Source organism: Emys orbicularis, chromosome 1, assembly GCF_028017835.1.
Source record: "Emys orbicularis isolate rEmyOrb1 chromosome 1, rEmyOrb1.hap1, whole genome shotgun sequence".
Classification (NCBI taxonomy): domain Eukaryota; kingdom Metazoa; phylum Chordata; order Testudines; family Emydidae; genus Emys; species Emys orbicularis.
Genome location: NC_088683.1, coordinates 1,405,270 through 1,420,015, shown reverse-complemented (window position 1 = coordinate 1,420,015; position 14,746 = coordinate 1,405,270). Strand labels below are relative to the sequence as shown.

Here is a 14,746-nt window from a genome sequence, read left to right as displayed (position 1 = left end):
GATGGGAAGGACCTGCCCATCCCAGTGGCCCCAGCCCGCTTCCTGCAGGGGTTCCCGGGCCCAGAGCTGGGACGGGGGCTGACTCCCTCGCACTGTAAATCACCTAGTTCAAAACCACATTTTCGTCTGTTCAAAATGTTGTTCCAATTTTTGCCAAAATTCCCAAATGAAACGTGTCTGGTTTTCCGCCCCCCGGGGGGTGGGAACCGTGTAGGGTTACCATATTCAAACATTTAAAAAAAAGGACACTCCACGGGGCCCCGGTCCCGGCCCCACCCCAACCCCGCCCCCATTCCAACCCCTTCCCCAAAGTCCCTGCCCCAACTCTGCCCCCTCCTCTGAGCACCCCGCATTCCCCCTCCCGCTCTGATCTTCGTTGGGGGTTGCTAAGTGCTTCCCTGCTCCCCACTCCCCCTGCAGCCCCTGCACCCCCCCACTCCTGCAGCCTCTATGCCCCTGCCTGCCCTGCTCCTCCTCGCCCTGCAGCCTCTGCACCCCCCCGCCTGCCCTGCTCCCCGGCTCCCCGGGCAGAGGGAGAGCTGCGGGCTCCACGTGGAGCCAAACACTGTGCCCTGCTGCTGTGCAGGGGAGGAGGGAGCGGGGGGGGAGGGACTCTGGCTGCTAGAGGCCCCAGTGGCTGCGAGCGGCTTTCAATCAGGCCCAGCCGTCCAATCAGCCGCGCCGCACTCTGCAGGAGGGGAAGGGGGAAATCCCCCCCCGGATGGCCATTTAAAGCTGAAAAAGCCGGTCATGTCCGGGGAAACCCGGACGGATGGTAACCCTAGAACTGTGCCACTTTTGGGGTTACCCGAGGGGTACAGGGTGAATCACTATCACCTGCTTTCAACACGAGAGAGATGTGTCTGTGCCCACTGGGGGAAACTCGCCCCAAACTACTGCCAGTGGCAGCACAAACACCCCCCTGGGCTCTGCAAGGCCCGCTCCTTCCTTCCGCAAGCCGGCAATTCCCACATCCCTCCTCAGGCTCCCTACGAGAGCCTGGGGCAGAGCAGAGTTAGCCTGTGGCTAAGTCAGTGGAGACAGTTAGCTGCTCTGGCCCCGGGGCACAGGTCCTCCAACCTGGCTGTGTGCCCCACTGCCTGACACGCCAGAGTCCAGTGACTTGACTTCTGGACACACGCCACACGCAGAGCCGCTGCCGCCGAGGGAGCAGAGCCCCCAGGTCACCGGCTGCACCTCAGTTCAGCCCTCTCCGTGGCACCCAGCACTCAAACGGCCACGACGCTCTCTTTGCCCCCGACGTGGTTAATCTCCACGGCACATTCTTGGAGCGCTGGACAGAGGCGCCGACTTTCTGGTTTCCCTGGGGGTGCTCGACCCTCGCTCCGAGGCCCCACCCCCACCCTGCCCCTTACCCCCAAGGCCCCACCCTGCCCGGCCTCTTCCGCCCTCACTCCGCCTCTTCCTGCCCCTGCTCCCCCCCCCACTGCCCAGTGCCTCCTGCACGCAGCTGAACAGCTGATCTGTGCTGAGAGGGAGGTATGGGGGGGGGAGCTGATCGGAGGGGCCGCCGGTGGGTGCTGAGCACCCACTATTTTTTTCCCATGGGTGCTCCGGGGCTGGAGCACCCATGGATTCAGCACCTGTGGTGCTGTACTTAGCGCAATCGTCGAGGGTCGGTGCCTTTCCCTCTGTGAAGTGGCGCTAACGGGGAGTGGGACCCTGTGGCTGAATATGCTGGGTCTCAGCTGCGTGCCAGCCCGCATGACTGTGTGGCACCCACGTTCTGTAACGGACTCCTTCCCATCACCAGTGTCAGTGCTTTACACAGAAAGCCCCGTCACCCCAGCCGGAGCCCCGTCACCCCATCCCCCACCCCACTGACCCCCCCCACACCCAGCCGGAGCCCCGTCACCCCATCCCCCACCCCACTGACCCCTCCCACCCAGCCGGAGCCCCGTCACCCCATCCCCCATCCCCCCACACCCAGCCGGAGCCCCGTCACCCCATCCCCCACCCCACTGACCCCTCCCACCCAGCCGGAGCCCCGTCACCCCATCCCCCATCCCCCCACACCCAGCCGGAGCCCCGTCACCCCATCCCCCACCCCACTGACCCCCCCCCACACCCAGCCGGAGCCCCGTCACCCCATCCCCCACCCCACTGACCCCTCCCACCCAGCCGGAGCCCCGTCACCCCATCCCCCACCCCACTGACCCCCCCCACACCCAGCCGGAGCCCCGTCACCCCATCCCCCATCCCCCCACACCCAGCCGGAGCCCCATCACCCCATCCCCCACCCCACTGACCCCCCCCCCCCCAGCCAGAGCCCCATCACCCCATCCCCCACCCCATAAACCACCCCAAGCCCAGCCAGGTCCCATTTAGACCAGACTTCCAGTGGCTTCCTTCGCAAAGGCCCAGCCACCAGCCCAGCCAGAATCTACCGCCCCGTTCCCTCCCCTCTCGGACAGGGCCGGACTCCCCTTGGCCATCAGGACGTGGTAGCTAGGCCCGGGCTGGCCGTGTTCCCCGACTCTCATTCCCCTGACACGTGGTGTGGGGGACGCTTGCCCACCTTTCCCCAGGAGCTTCCCTCTGTCTGTCCCCCCCGGTTCCGGGCGGAGTCCATCACCAGGCAGCCAGGTTGGCATTACACAAAGAGCCTTCTTTATCGGTAACATTGAGGGAGGAAATCTCCCGCACCCGCTCCCACGGCTTTGTGCGTCCCCAGGTCCCCATGGCTGGCTGGGCGGGCTCCGAATGGCAGGGACACACCGCAGGGCGAGCGCTGGCACCGGAGGGGCAGCCCCGGCAGCTCGCCCGGTGTTCTGGGGCCACGCCCTCCGCACTAGGGCTAGCCTCACGCGTCTCCGGCACAGGGGCCGTCGCCCCTCCCATGGCGCGGGGTCAGTTGGCCACCTTGTTGGCAGGAACGTTGAAGAGGTCTGCGATGTCCAGCATGGCCTGGCGGATGTTCCTCCCAAACCGTCTGGAGTCCTGGGGTGGGAGAGGAGACGGGAACTGGTTAACATGGGTCCCAGCTAGAGCCGTGGCTTAGCAGGAGCAGGAGCGGCGGGGGGCAGCTTGAGAAGCCCCAGGCGGGCAGAGTTCTCAGGCCCATGGCATTGGGGGGCGGGGGGCTGCGGGATGTGGAGGGGCCCATCCTGCTCTGGAAGTAGGGGTGCTACAGCAGGACAGGGCAGGGCAGGGACGAGGGTCAGTGGAACAGGAAGGAGTTGAGAGGGGCCAGGCCCTGACACAGCTCCCCCACCCCCGCACACACCTCAGCTGCAGGGCGAGGCCGGTCCTGCAACCGCTGCTTCCAAGCCCCCCTCGGTGAGTGATCTGCACACCCCTCCCGACCCTCGGCCAGTGTGCACTGTGGGGAGAGCCTGACTGGCGCTCCCATGCCCCGGACAGCAGGCTTGACCCTAACCCAGCCCCCACGGCTGCACCCACCCCATGCGCAGCAGCCACAGCAGATGGGGCATTCAGAGACAGATGTCTGCTGGGACAGCAGGGAGATCTGGCCCCCAGGCGAGACACAGGGACAATGCCCACAGACTGCAGGGCCAGGAAAGGAGCTACAGTGAGCCAGTCCATGCTCCCCGATCTGATAGGGAACCGCAGGGATCGAGGGGCAGGGACAGGTGGCAAGACCCTGTAGTGGCTGGACAGCCTGGCTGTTTAGACAGGAGCTGAAAAAGAGGCAATGTGCCAGAGGTAGGAAATGCTGAAGGGACAGAAATGGAGGGCAGGGCACTCTCATGTGCTGTCCCAAAACAGAGGAGCCAAGAGACACGCAAAGGCACCAACAGGCAGCACATTTACACAGATCAAAGGAAATGCTTTTCTTACACCATGTTATAATTAACCCGTGGAACTCACTGCCACAAGATGCCAGAGAGAGTACGACTTAGTGAGGTTCAAACAAGGGTCAGGCATTGGCCTGGATAACAGGAACATCCCTGCTTAGATGAACGCAGAAGGGAAGACCTGCCGACAGGTACGAGCCAGCCAACAACTGAACGGGCTGAGAGACACTTCTCTCAGGGCACGTTATTCCAGAATCCTGCCCCTCCCTCCGAAGGTCCTAGTCCTGGCCCATCAGAGAGGGGGCGAGATGGGCCCCTGGGGCTGACCCACACTGCCAATTGCCATAGCTAAAGGACAGCAGGCCCCAGGGGAGGGCTCTCAGACCCCATGTCCCCTCAGGGCTGCCCTCCAGCTGGCTACGTGTACCCCGGGGCTCCTCTCCTAGGGAGAGCCTCGAATGCTGATGGGCCACGAGGCCCAGGAGGGGTTCCTAGCCTGGCACCTATCGGCCAGGCAGTCTGTGCCCAGCCAGGCCTGAGGGGGACTCTGACCGTTTTGGGGCTGGAGAACTTGCTGGAGATGTGGAAGGTGATCAGGTTCTCGCCAGCAATGATGTAAGAGACGCCGTATCCGTCGTCAGCCACCTGCAGGGACAGTCAGAGAGAGGCGGATGGGCAGCAGCACCGAGAGGGAACGCAGCCGGGAGGAAGGGGCTGGAGCCGCTGACTGTGGGTGGTGCAGCCTCGGCTGGGCCGCCAGGCGAGGCAGATTCAGTAACAGCCTCAGGGTGGGTGCCAGCCTTTTGCTGTGCCCGGCTCTGTGCTTAGCAAGCTGGAGTCATCCCAGAATCGTAGCACTGGAAAGGACCTCGAGAGACCATCTAGCCCTGTCCCCTGCACGCATGGCAGGACTGAGTATTATCTAGACCATCCCTGACAGGTGTTTGTCCAACCTGCTCTTAAACATCTCCAATGAGGGAGATTCCACAACCCCCCTGGGCAATTTATCCCAGTGCTTAACCACCCTGACAGTTAGGAAGTTTTTCCTAATGTCCAACCTAAACCTCCCTTGCTGCAATTTAAGCCCATTGCTTCTTGTCCTAGCCTCAGAGGTTAAGAACAATTGTTCTCCCTCCTCCTTGTAGAAACCTTTTATGTACTTGAAAATTGCTATCATGTCCCCTCTCAGTCTTCTCTTCTCCAGACTAAACATACCCAATTTTTTTCAATCTCTCCTCACAGGTCATGTTTTCTAAACCTTTGATAATTTTTGTTGTGCTTCTCTGGATTTTCTCCAATTTGTCCACATCCTTCCTGAAATGTGGCGCCCAGAACTGGACACAACACTCCCAGTTCAGGCCTAATCAGCGTGGGGTAGAGCGGAAGAATTACTTCTCGTGTCTTGCTTACAACACTACTGCTAATAAAGCCCAGAATGATGTTCGCTTTTTTTGCAACAGTGTCACAGTGTTGACTCACATTTATATATGTGTCACTCAGACCCTGCCCGGTCCCAGCACAGGCAGGGGGGGCTGGTAGCTGGGGACTGGGCTAGGCTGGGCTGGGTAGGGTACTCGGGTGCTGATGCCGCGTGAGCTGCAGCAATGCCAGACTCCCTGAGAAACGATAGGGTCACGCTCGCTGCCCTCACTCGCACAGAGCAGCCTCGCTCCACCAACTGCCCCAGCTGGGACTCCTGCCCGTGCAGCCGCTGCAAAGACCAGAAGTGCCCTGTTCCCTGTGCATGTACCCAGGGCACCCGCCTGCCCGCCCAGCCTCTGCAGAGACTAGAGGTGCCCCATCCCCCGTGCATGTACCCAGGGCACCCGCCTGCCCAGCCTCTGCAGAGACCAGAGGTGCCCCATCCCCTGTGCATGTACCCAGGACACCTGCCCACCCTGCCACTGCAGAGACCAGAGGTGCCCTGTCCCCTGTGCATGTACCCAGGACACCCGCCCTGCCCAGCCTCTGCAGAGACCAGAGGTGCCCCATCCCCCGTGCATGTACCCAGGACACCCGCCCTGCCCAGCCGCTGCAGAGACCAGAGGTGCCCCGTCCCCCGTGCATGTACCCAGAACACCCGCCCTGCCCAGCCGCTGCAGAGACCAGAGGTGCCCCATCCCCCGTGCATGTACCCAGGACACCCGCCCTGCCCAGCCTCTGCAGAGACCAGAGGTGCCCCATCCCCAGTGCATATACCCAGGACACCCGCCCTGCCCAGCCTCTGCAGAGACCAGAGGTGCCCTGTCCCCAGTGCATGTACCCAGGACACCCGCCCTGCCCAGCCTCTGCAGAGACCAGAGGTGCCCCGTCTCCCGTGCATGTACCCAGGACACCCGCCCTGCCCAGCCTCTGCAGAGACCAGAGGTGCCCCATCCCCCGTGCATGTACCCAGGACACCCGCCCTGCCCAGCCTCTGCAGAGACCAGAGGTGCCCCATCCCCCGTGCATGTACCCAGGACACCCGCCCTGCCCAGCCGCTGCAGAGACCAGAGGTGCCCCGTCCCCTGTGCATGTACCCAGGACACCCGCCCTGCCCAGCCTCTGCAGAGACCAGAGGTGCCCCATCCCCAGTGCATGTACCCAGGACACCCGCCCTGCCCAGCCTCTGCAGAGACCAGAGGTGCCCTGTCCCCAGTGCATGTACCCAGGACACCTGCCCTGCCCAGCCTCTGCAGAGACCAGAGGTGCCCCGTCTCCCGTGCATGTACCCAGGACACCCGCCCTGCCCAGCCTCTGCAGAGACCAGAGGTGCCCCATCCCCCGTGCATGTACCCAGGACACCCGCCCTGCCCAGCCTCTGCAGAGACCAGAGGTGCCCCATCCCCCGTGCATGTACCCAGGACACCCGCCCTGCCCAGCCGCTGCAGAGACCAGAGGTGCCCCGTCCCCTGTGCATGTACCCAGGACACCCGCCCTGCCCAGCCTCTGCAGAGACCAGAGGTGCCCCATGCCCCGTGCATGTACCCAGGACACCCGCCCTGCCCAGCCTCTGCAGAGACCAGAGGTGCCCCATCCCCTGTGCATGTACCCAGGACACCCGCCCTGCCCAGCCTCTGCAGAGACCAGAGGTGCCCCATCCCCTGTGCATGTACCCAGGACACCCGCCCTGCCCAGCCTCTGCAGAGACCAGAGGTGCCCCGTCCCCCGTGCATGTACCCAGGACACCCGCCCTGCCCAGCCTCTGCAGAGACCAGAGGTGCCCCATCCCCTGTGCATGTACCCAGGACACCCGCCCTGCCCAGCCTCTGCAGAGACCAGAGGTGCCCCGTCCCCCGTGCATGTACCCAGGACACCCGCCCTGCCCAGCCTCTGCAGAGACCAGAGGTGCCCCATCCCCTGTGCATGTACCCAGGACACCCGCCCTGCCCAGCCTCTGCAGAGACCAGAGGTGCCCCGTCCCCCGTGCATGTACCCAGGGCACCCGCCTGCCCAGCCGCTGCACCCTCTGAAGTGCCCCTCCCAGCCTACATTTGCCCAAAGTACCCTCCCCACCCACACAGCCGCAGTCCCACATGCTCCCACCCTGCAGACACAGCACGGAAGCCCCAGGCGGGAGTAAAACTCACTGGGCCGAAGCCGCCACCGGAGGAGACGAGATCCTGGTTCTTCTCCATATCAAACATTTTGATCTGTTGCTGGGGAGTCTGACTGGTGGAGAGACGCCAGGGCTCAGCCAGCACCTGCACAGAACCACGCTCCGGTGAGCACCATGCACCTGCCAGCCCCACCTCCCCTCCAGCGCGAGGCTCCAAACTCTGCAGAGACCATCCTGAGCTGGGCACGGAGCCCAGGGCCCTCCCTTCCAGAACCCAGCACTGCCCAGAGCAGAGCTGCCAGCCATAGCCACAGCCCAGGGCCCAGACTGACACGCCTGGATCCCCGTCTGAGTCTTGGCCCTTGGCCCTTTTCTGGCTTTCTGTAAGCGCCCCCAGTGCCACGAGGACACGAGCAGTTTCGCACGGGGGGAGGCTGAATAGAGGTAGGCAGACGCCAGAGGGGAGCTCGCAGGCCGGGCCAGCTTCTGTCTATCCCGGTCCAGAGGCGAACACGGAGAGACCAACAAGGCTCCGGCCCTCTCTTCCCAGCCTCCAGGAGGAGCTCACTTGGTCTGTGGGGGCGTTACCAGATGAGCGTGGGTGAGAGGGTGTGTGTACACGTGTCAGGTGGGGTAGGGTGTGCATGAGTGTCGAAGTGGGCCAGTTCTTAATGTTTCCTCTGAATATTGTAGGGGTGCCTCAGTTTCCCCTATGCATTTCTTAAGTCTCTAGGGGGTGAGATTGTTGCAGAGCAAAGGGCCAGTGTGCATAAATGGCCGACACTCTGTCTCCTGGCAACTAATGGCCCGGGCCCTTCCCCCCTGCAAGGACGTAGCTAAAGGTGTTGGAGAACAAAGAGATCAGGTGACCTCCTGGCCCGGGAAAGGAAAAAGCTCAGAGAGAGGAGGCTCCCCCAGAGTCCTGACTGGCTTCATAGGGAGCAGTTCCAGAGCATCGCCCGGGGACTCCGTGACAGCATGTGTGTGTGCAGGGTGTGCATGTGTGTGTGCATGGTGCCTGTGTGCATGTGTGTGTGCAGGGTGCGCATGTGTCTGGAGGGGTGTGTGCATGGTGCCTGTGTGCATGTGTGTGTGCAGGGTGTGCATGTGTGTGGAGGGGTGTGTGCATGGTGCCTGTGTGCATGTGTGTGTGCAGGGTGTGCATGTGTGTGTTAAATAAGATTGGACCCAAGACCAATCCCTGAGGAACAACACTAGTAACCTCCCTTCTGCCTGACAGTTCACCTTGCAGTGTGACCCATTGTAGACGCCCCTTTAACCAGTTCCTTAGCCACCTTTCAATTCAAATGCCATATTGAAATCCAGGTCGATTAGATCTTCTGCATTTCCTTTGTCTAAAAAATCAGGTATCTTCTCAGCGAAGGAGATCCGGTTGGTCTGGCACAATCTCCCTTTTGCAGAACCGTGTTGTATTTTATCCCAGTTACCATTTGCCTCTATGTCCTTAACTACTTTCTCTTTCAGAATTTTTTCCAAGACCTTGCATACAGTTGACTTCCAGGCCTGTAGTTTTCCAAATCACCTGTTTTTCCCCTTACTTAAAAATAGGAACTATATTAGCAATTCTCCAGTCATAGGGTACCACCCCCGAGTTGATCAGTAAAAATCCTTGCTACTGGGCCTGCAATTTCATGTGCCCGTTCCTTTAATATTCTTGGATGGAAATTATCTGCCCCCCGCAATTTAGTCCCATTAAATAGTTTGTGTTTGACTTCCACCTCGGATGTGGTCATTTCTACTTCCATATCCTCCTTCCCATTGGCCACCCTGCCACTACCCCTAAGCTCTTCATTACCCCCATTAAAAACTGAGGCAAAGTATTTGTTAGGTGTTGGGCCACACCTAGATTATCTTTAATCTCCACCCCATCCTCAGTGCTTAACGGTCCCATTTCTTCTTCCCTGGTTTTCTTTTTATTTACATGGCTCTAGAACCTTTTACTATCAGTTTTAATTCCTTTTGCAGGGTCCAACTCTGCTTGGCTGCCGGCAGTTCTCACTTTATCCCTACACTTCCTGACCTCCAAGAGGCAGCTTTCCTTGCTGATCCTTCCCTTCTTCCACTCCTTGTGGGCTTTCTGCTTTCTCTAATCACCTGTTTGAGATGCTTGGCCTGCAACCCTTCCCTATGAATGTTTTCCCCTTGCTTGGGCTGCAGGCTTCACAGAGCTTCTGCAACTTTCATTTAAAGTAATTCCAGGTCTCCTCCACATTCAGATCCTTGAGTTCTTCAGTCCAGTCCACTCCACTTCCCTGACTCATTCCCTTCATGTTTTTAGAGTTTGATCTTCTGAAATCAAGGCCCGTAGCTGCAGATCTAGTTTTGTTTATCCTTCCATTTAGTTTAAGATGAATTAGCTCATGATCACTGGAACCAAGGTTGTCCCCTACAACCAGCTCTTCTGTGAAGGCCTCGCCACCTCCCAATACAAAATCTACAATAGCATCACCTCTTGTGGGTTCAGGGCGTATCTGGTGAAGATGACTGTCAGCCATCACAGTCAGGAATAGCTGGGCTCTACCATTATTAGTAGCACTTGTCCTCCGATCTATATCCGGGAAGTTAGTCTCCCATAATCACACAATTCCCAGTAATTTTTAATTTAGTAAAGAAATTGTGATGTTATGAGTGTAATATAATATTTCATTGGAAGGTGACAGGGCCAGAAAGAGTTAATTAACTCAGACTGACCTGACCCATGGGTGAACCTTAAGGACTGGTTAGGAAGTTCTGTAAATGAACAGAGCTTTGAAATGCAAGTCTGCATTGTTAGAGATCTCAAGGGTAGATGTTTGCTCAGGTCTTGTGATATAAGCAAACAAGTCTTGTCTATTGCTATAACTTTAATTCAAAGATCAAAAAAGGAATATTAACATTTATGATGATACTTGAGTGAAATAGTATTATTGTCTCTGTCTCTTTGAAGGTTGGGGTAACCTGGATCTGAACTGTTTAATGGATAAATTACCCTGTGCTAATTGCCAGGATGTTTGGAAGAAGGAGAGTTAAGCCTATTGTTTTCTCAGGCAGAAAGGCTGCTGGAAATGTATAAGAACCCTGGGACATGATCCTACTTGATCTCAGATCTGCTTTGGGTTTCAAGAAGGGGAAACCTTAAGCCACAAGGATTGAGATCCCCAGTCACTGACTGGAGTCACCCTGAATATGGACATTGGACTATAAACTACGGACTATATCTAAAAGGACTTTTGGCAACTACAAGCTCATCTCTGCTATGTATCTGAACCTCAAGAATTGAATTCAAGTCTGTCTGTATATTGATCTTTTAACCAACACTCTCTCTCTTTTCTTTTTTAATAAATTTTAGTTTAGTTAATAAGAATTGGCTATAAGTGTGTATTCTGGGTAAGATCTAAGTTATAATTGAACCTGGGTATGTGGCTGATCCTTTGGGATTGGAAGAACCTTTTCTGTTATATGATGAGATAAGATTTTCAGTAATCATCATCATATCTGACGTGTGTGTCTGGACGGAGGCCTGAGGCTGGGCACTTTAAGGGAACTGCGTTGTTTGGCCTTCTGAGTAACCAGTGAGGTTCTATAGAAGCTGTTTTGTGCTGGTTGGTAAATCTAAGTATTGGAATATCCACCCGTGTTTGGGGTTTGTCTGCCCCGTTTTGTTTGCAGTTCACCCTGATTGAGTGACCTCAGCTGGCTCCCACGGGCAGCACCGTCACACAAATTAAGGAGGTCTCTATCCATATTCGGATCGGATCCTGTAGCAGACCCTGAACACTATCCCAGGGGAACCTCTAGTATCTTTCTTCCCCAAAGTGATTTTGACCCAAACAGATTCTGTTTTATTCACTCCATCATGTCTTTACAGCCTACTCATCATTAATATGCAGTGCCATTCCAACCTCTGCCTTTGTTTCTATCCTTGCTGAACAGCACGTACCCTTCAGTACCTGTGCTCCACTCATGACTAAGGCTACGATTTAGTCACGGAGGTCGCGGAAGTCACAGAATCCATGACTTCCAGTGACCTCCGTGACATCAGCTTGCGGTGGTTAGGAGCTGCATGGTCTCCCACCTCCAGCTGGCGCAGGGAGCTGCGGGATACCCCCGGCACCTCTGGCGGCCCTCAGAGCTCCAAGCCGCTGCGGGCGGCGGGGGAACCCCTGAGCCCTTGGCCCCTGCAGACGGCGAGGGAACCCCGAAACTCCTGCCGGCAGAGGACCCCTGGCCACCAGCAGGGAAACCCCTGAGCCCCCAGCCAACCCAGGCGGCGGGGGAATCCCCGAGCCCCTGGCAGAGGGCCCCCAAACCCCCAGCTGCCATGGGTGGTGGCTGAATCATAGAAGATTAGGGTTGGAAGAGTCCTCAGGAGGTCATCTAGTCCAACCCCCTGCTCAAAGCAGGACCAACACCAACTAAATCATCCCAGCCAGGGCTTTATCAAGCCTGACCTTAAAAACCTCTAAGGAAGGAGATTCCACCACCTCCCTAGGTAACCCATTCCAGTGCTTCACCACCCTCCTAGTGAAAAAGTTTTTCCTAATATCCAACCTAAACTCCCCCACTGCAACTTGAGACCATTACTCCTTGTTCTGTCATCTGCTACCACTGAGAACAGTCTAGATCCATCCTCTTTGGAACCCCCTTTCAGATAGTTGAAAGCAGCTATCAAATCCCCCCTCATTCTTCTCTTCTGTAGACTAAACAATCCCAGTTCCTTCAGCCTCTCCTGATAAGTCATGTGCTCCAGCCCCCTAATCATTTTTGTTGCCCTCCGCTGGACTCTTTCCAATTTTTCCACATCCTTCTTGTAGTATGGGGCCCAAAACTGGACACAGTACTCCAGATGAGGCCTCACCGTTGTTGAATAGAGGGGAATGATCACATCCCTCGATCTGCTGGCAATGCCCCTACTTATACAGCCCAAAATGCCGTTAGCCTTCTTGGCAAAAAGGGCACACTGTTGACTCATATCCAGCTTCTCGTCCACTCTAACCCTTAGGTCCTATTTGCAGGAATGGTAACATACAAAAGCCAGTAGAGAACACTTCAATCTCCCTGGACATTCAATAACAGATTTAAAAGTAGCCATCCTTCAACAAAAAACTTCAAAAACAGACTTCAAAGAGAAACTGCAGAGCTACAATTCATTTGAAAATTTAACACCATTAATTTGGGCTTGAATAGGAACTGGGAGTGGCTGGCTCACTACAAAAGCAATTTTCCCTCTCTTGACATTGACACCTCCTCATCAATCATTGGGAGTGGACTACATCCACCCTGACTGAATTGACCTTCAACACTGGTTCTCCACTTGTAAGGTAACTCCCTTCTCTTCATGTGTCGGTATATTTATGCCTGTATCTATAATTATCACTCCATGCATCTGAAGAAGTGGGTTTTTTACCCACGAAAGCTTATGCCCAAATAAATCTGTTAGTCTTTAAGGTGCCACCGAACTCCTCGTTGTTTTGGGGGAGACCGTATCAAAAGCTTTGCTAAAGTCAAGGTATATCACGTCCACCGCTTTCCCCATATCCACAGAGCCAGTTATCTCATCATAGAAGGCAATTAGGTTAGTCAGGCATGACTTGCCCTTGGTGAATCCATGCTGACTGTTCCTGATCACTTTCCTCTCCTCCAAGTGCTTCAAAATGGATTCCTTGAGGACCTGCTCCATGATTTTTCCAGGGACTGAGGTGACACTGACCAGTCTGTAGTTCCTCCTTCTTCCCTTTTTTAAAGATGGGCACTATATTTGCCTTTTTCCAATAGTCCGGGACCTCCCCGATCACCACGAGTTTTCAAAGATAATGGTCAATGGCTCTGCAATCACATCAGCCAACTCCCTCAGCACCCTCAGATGCATTAGATCCGGCCCCATGGATTTGTGCATGTCCAGCTTTTCTAAATAGTCCTTAACCTGTTCTTTCACCACTGAGGGCTGCTCATCTCTGCCCCATACTGTGCTGTCCAATGCAGCAGTCTGGGAGCTGATCTTGTCTGGGAAGAATCCCTGAGCCCCCGGCCACCACCAACGGGGGTACCCCACAGCTCCTGGCCCCCGTGGGCAGTAGGGGACCCCTGGAGCTGCAGACGGCAGGGGTACTTCGCAGCCCCCAGCTGCTGCAGGTGGCTCCTAGCCCCTCCACAGCTGCCCCACTTCAGGCGGTGTGGAGACCCACAGATCCCCATTTTGTCAGGTATATTTTTAGTAAAAGTCACGGACAGGTCACGGCTTCCGTGAATTTTTCTTTTTTGCCCATGACCCGTCTGTGACTTTTACTAAAAATATCTCTGACAAAATCTTAGCCTTACTCATGACTACTATTCCCGCTTGTTTCTGTTACCCCTAGAATACCTGCTTTCACCTCCTGCACCCGTAGTTCTACCTCCTCCATCTTGTTACCCAGACTCCTTGCTTTGGAGTCAGACATCTTCGTTGTTTCTGCTCGGCTTCGCCCAGCTGGGCACAGTCATTCTGTTGCCAGTATTGCCTACCTGGCTGCTAGGGTCACTGGCACGGCCACTATCTTTCCTCTTAATGTCCCTTCCCTTCCCCTCTGCTGTTCCTCTCCCGCTCAGGGTTGGAAACAGGCGTGGAGATTACGCAGGAGCGCCGCCAGCTTTTTTGCCGCCCTAGGCGGCGGAAGGTCCTGCCCCCGACATACCAACGACGACCGGGGCGGCCTAGGCGACCGCCTAGGTCGCCTAATGGGTTGCGCTGGCCCTGAGATTATGTGTCCCCGGATTCCGAGTTCAAAGCCGGGAAGAGGTGGAAGGCAGATCCCCACAGGCCCCTGCGCAGGCAGCAGACGGCCCTGGCAGGGGCCATGGTTACTTGGCACCATATGGGAGACACAGGGCAAGCAGGGCTGGAGCAGCCGTACCCTGGCTGTCTGTGCAGCCCCTGCTGCCCTGGCCCGGGGCACACCCATCCGGGCAGGCCCTAGGGAATCCTCACCTGCGCCAGGAAGGGCGACTCCACCCCCAGGTACCTGGAGAGCACATAGAGGCAGAAAAGGTGTCGGTCAATGCCGGCGCCCGTCATGGCCAGGCGGTACATGTGCTGGTGCTTCTCTGCCGCCGCCTGGAAGAGCTGTCGACGCTCCAGCTGCTGCAGTGAGAAAGGGGCACACTCAGGGCAGAGCTGGGACACAGGGGCCAGGGGCTCCCCCTCCATGGGGTATGGGCTGGGGACTCGACCCTGGCCTATGGCAGCTCCCTGTGCCACTCTCCCCTCCACCAATGGCTCTGACTGAGTGCACTGGCTGTAGGGGGTGTCTTCGACTGTGCCCAGCCCTGGGGAAAGCACCCCCTCAGCAGCCCCATGGGACCCACTGGACACTGTGGAAGAAACATAGTGCCCAGTGAGTAACGCACAGCATGGGGGGGGGGGGAGGGGGAAGGACCCTGACTTAGCCCAGAG

At 57.1% G+C, this 14,746-nt stretch overlaps 1 protein-coding gene across 1 annotated transcript in view; it reads right to left on the bottom strand.

The window, feature by feature from the left end:
* Nucleotides 1-2,871: 2,871 nt before the first annotated feature.
* Nucleotides 2,872-14,746, bottom strand: part of CPT1B (carnitine palmitoyltransferase 1B) — a 42,665-nt gene continuing 30,790 nt past the window's right edge. The window contains exons 15-18 of the mRNA XM_065401395.1: nt 14,282-14,434; nt 7,349-7,462; nt 4,332-4,424; nt 2,872-2,961 (exon numbers count right to left, since the gene is read on the bottom strand). Coding sequence (XP_065257467.1) covers nt 2,872-2,961; nt 4,332-4,424; nt 7,349-7,462; nt 14,282-14,434 — 450 coding nt within the window. The remainder of the gene's footprint in view (nt 2,962-4,331; nt 4,425-7,348; nt 7,463-14,281; nt 14,435-14,746) is intronic.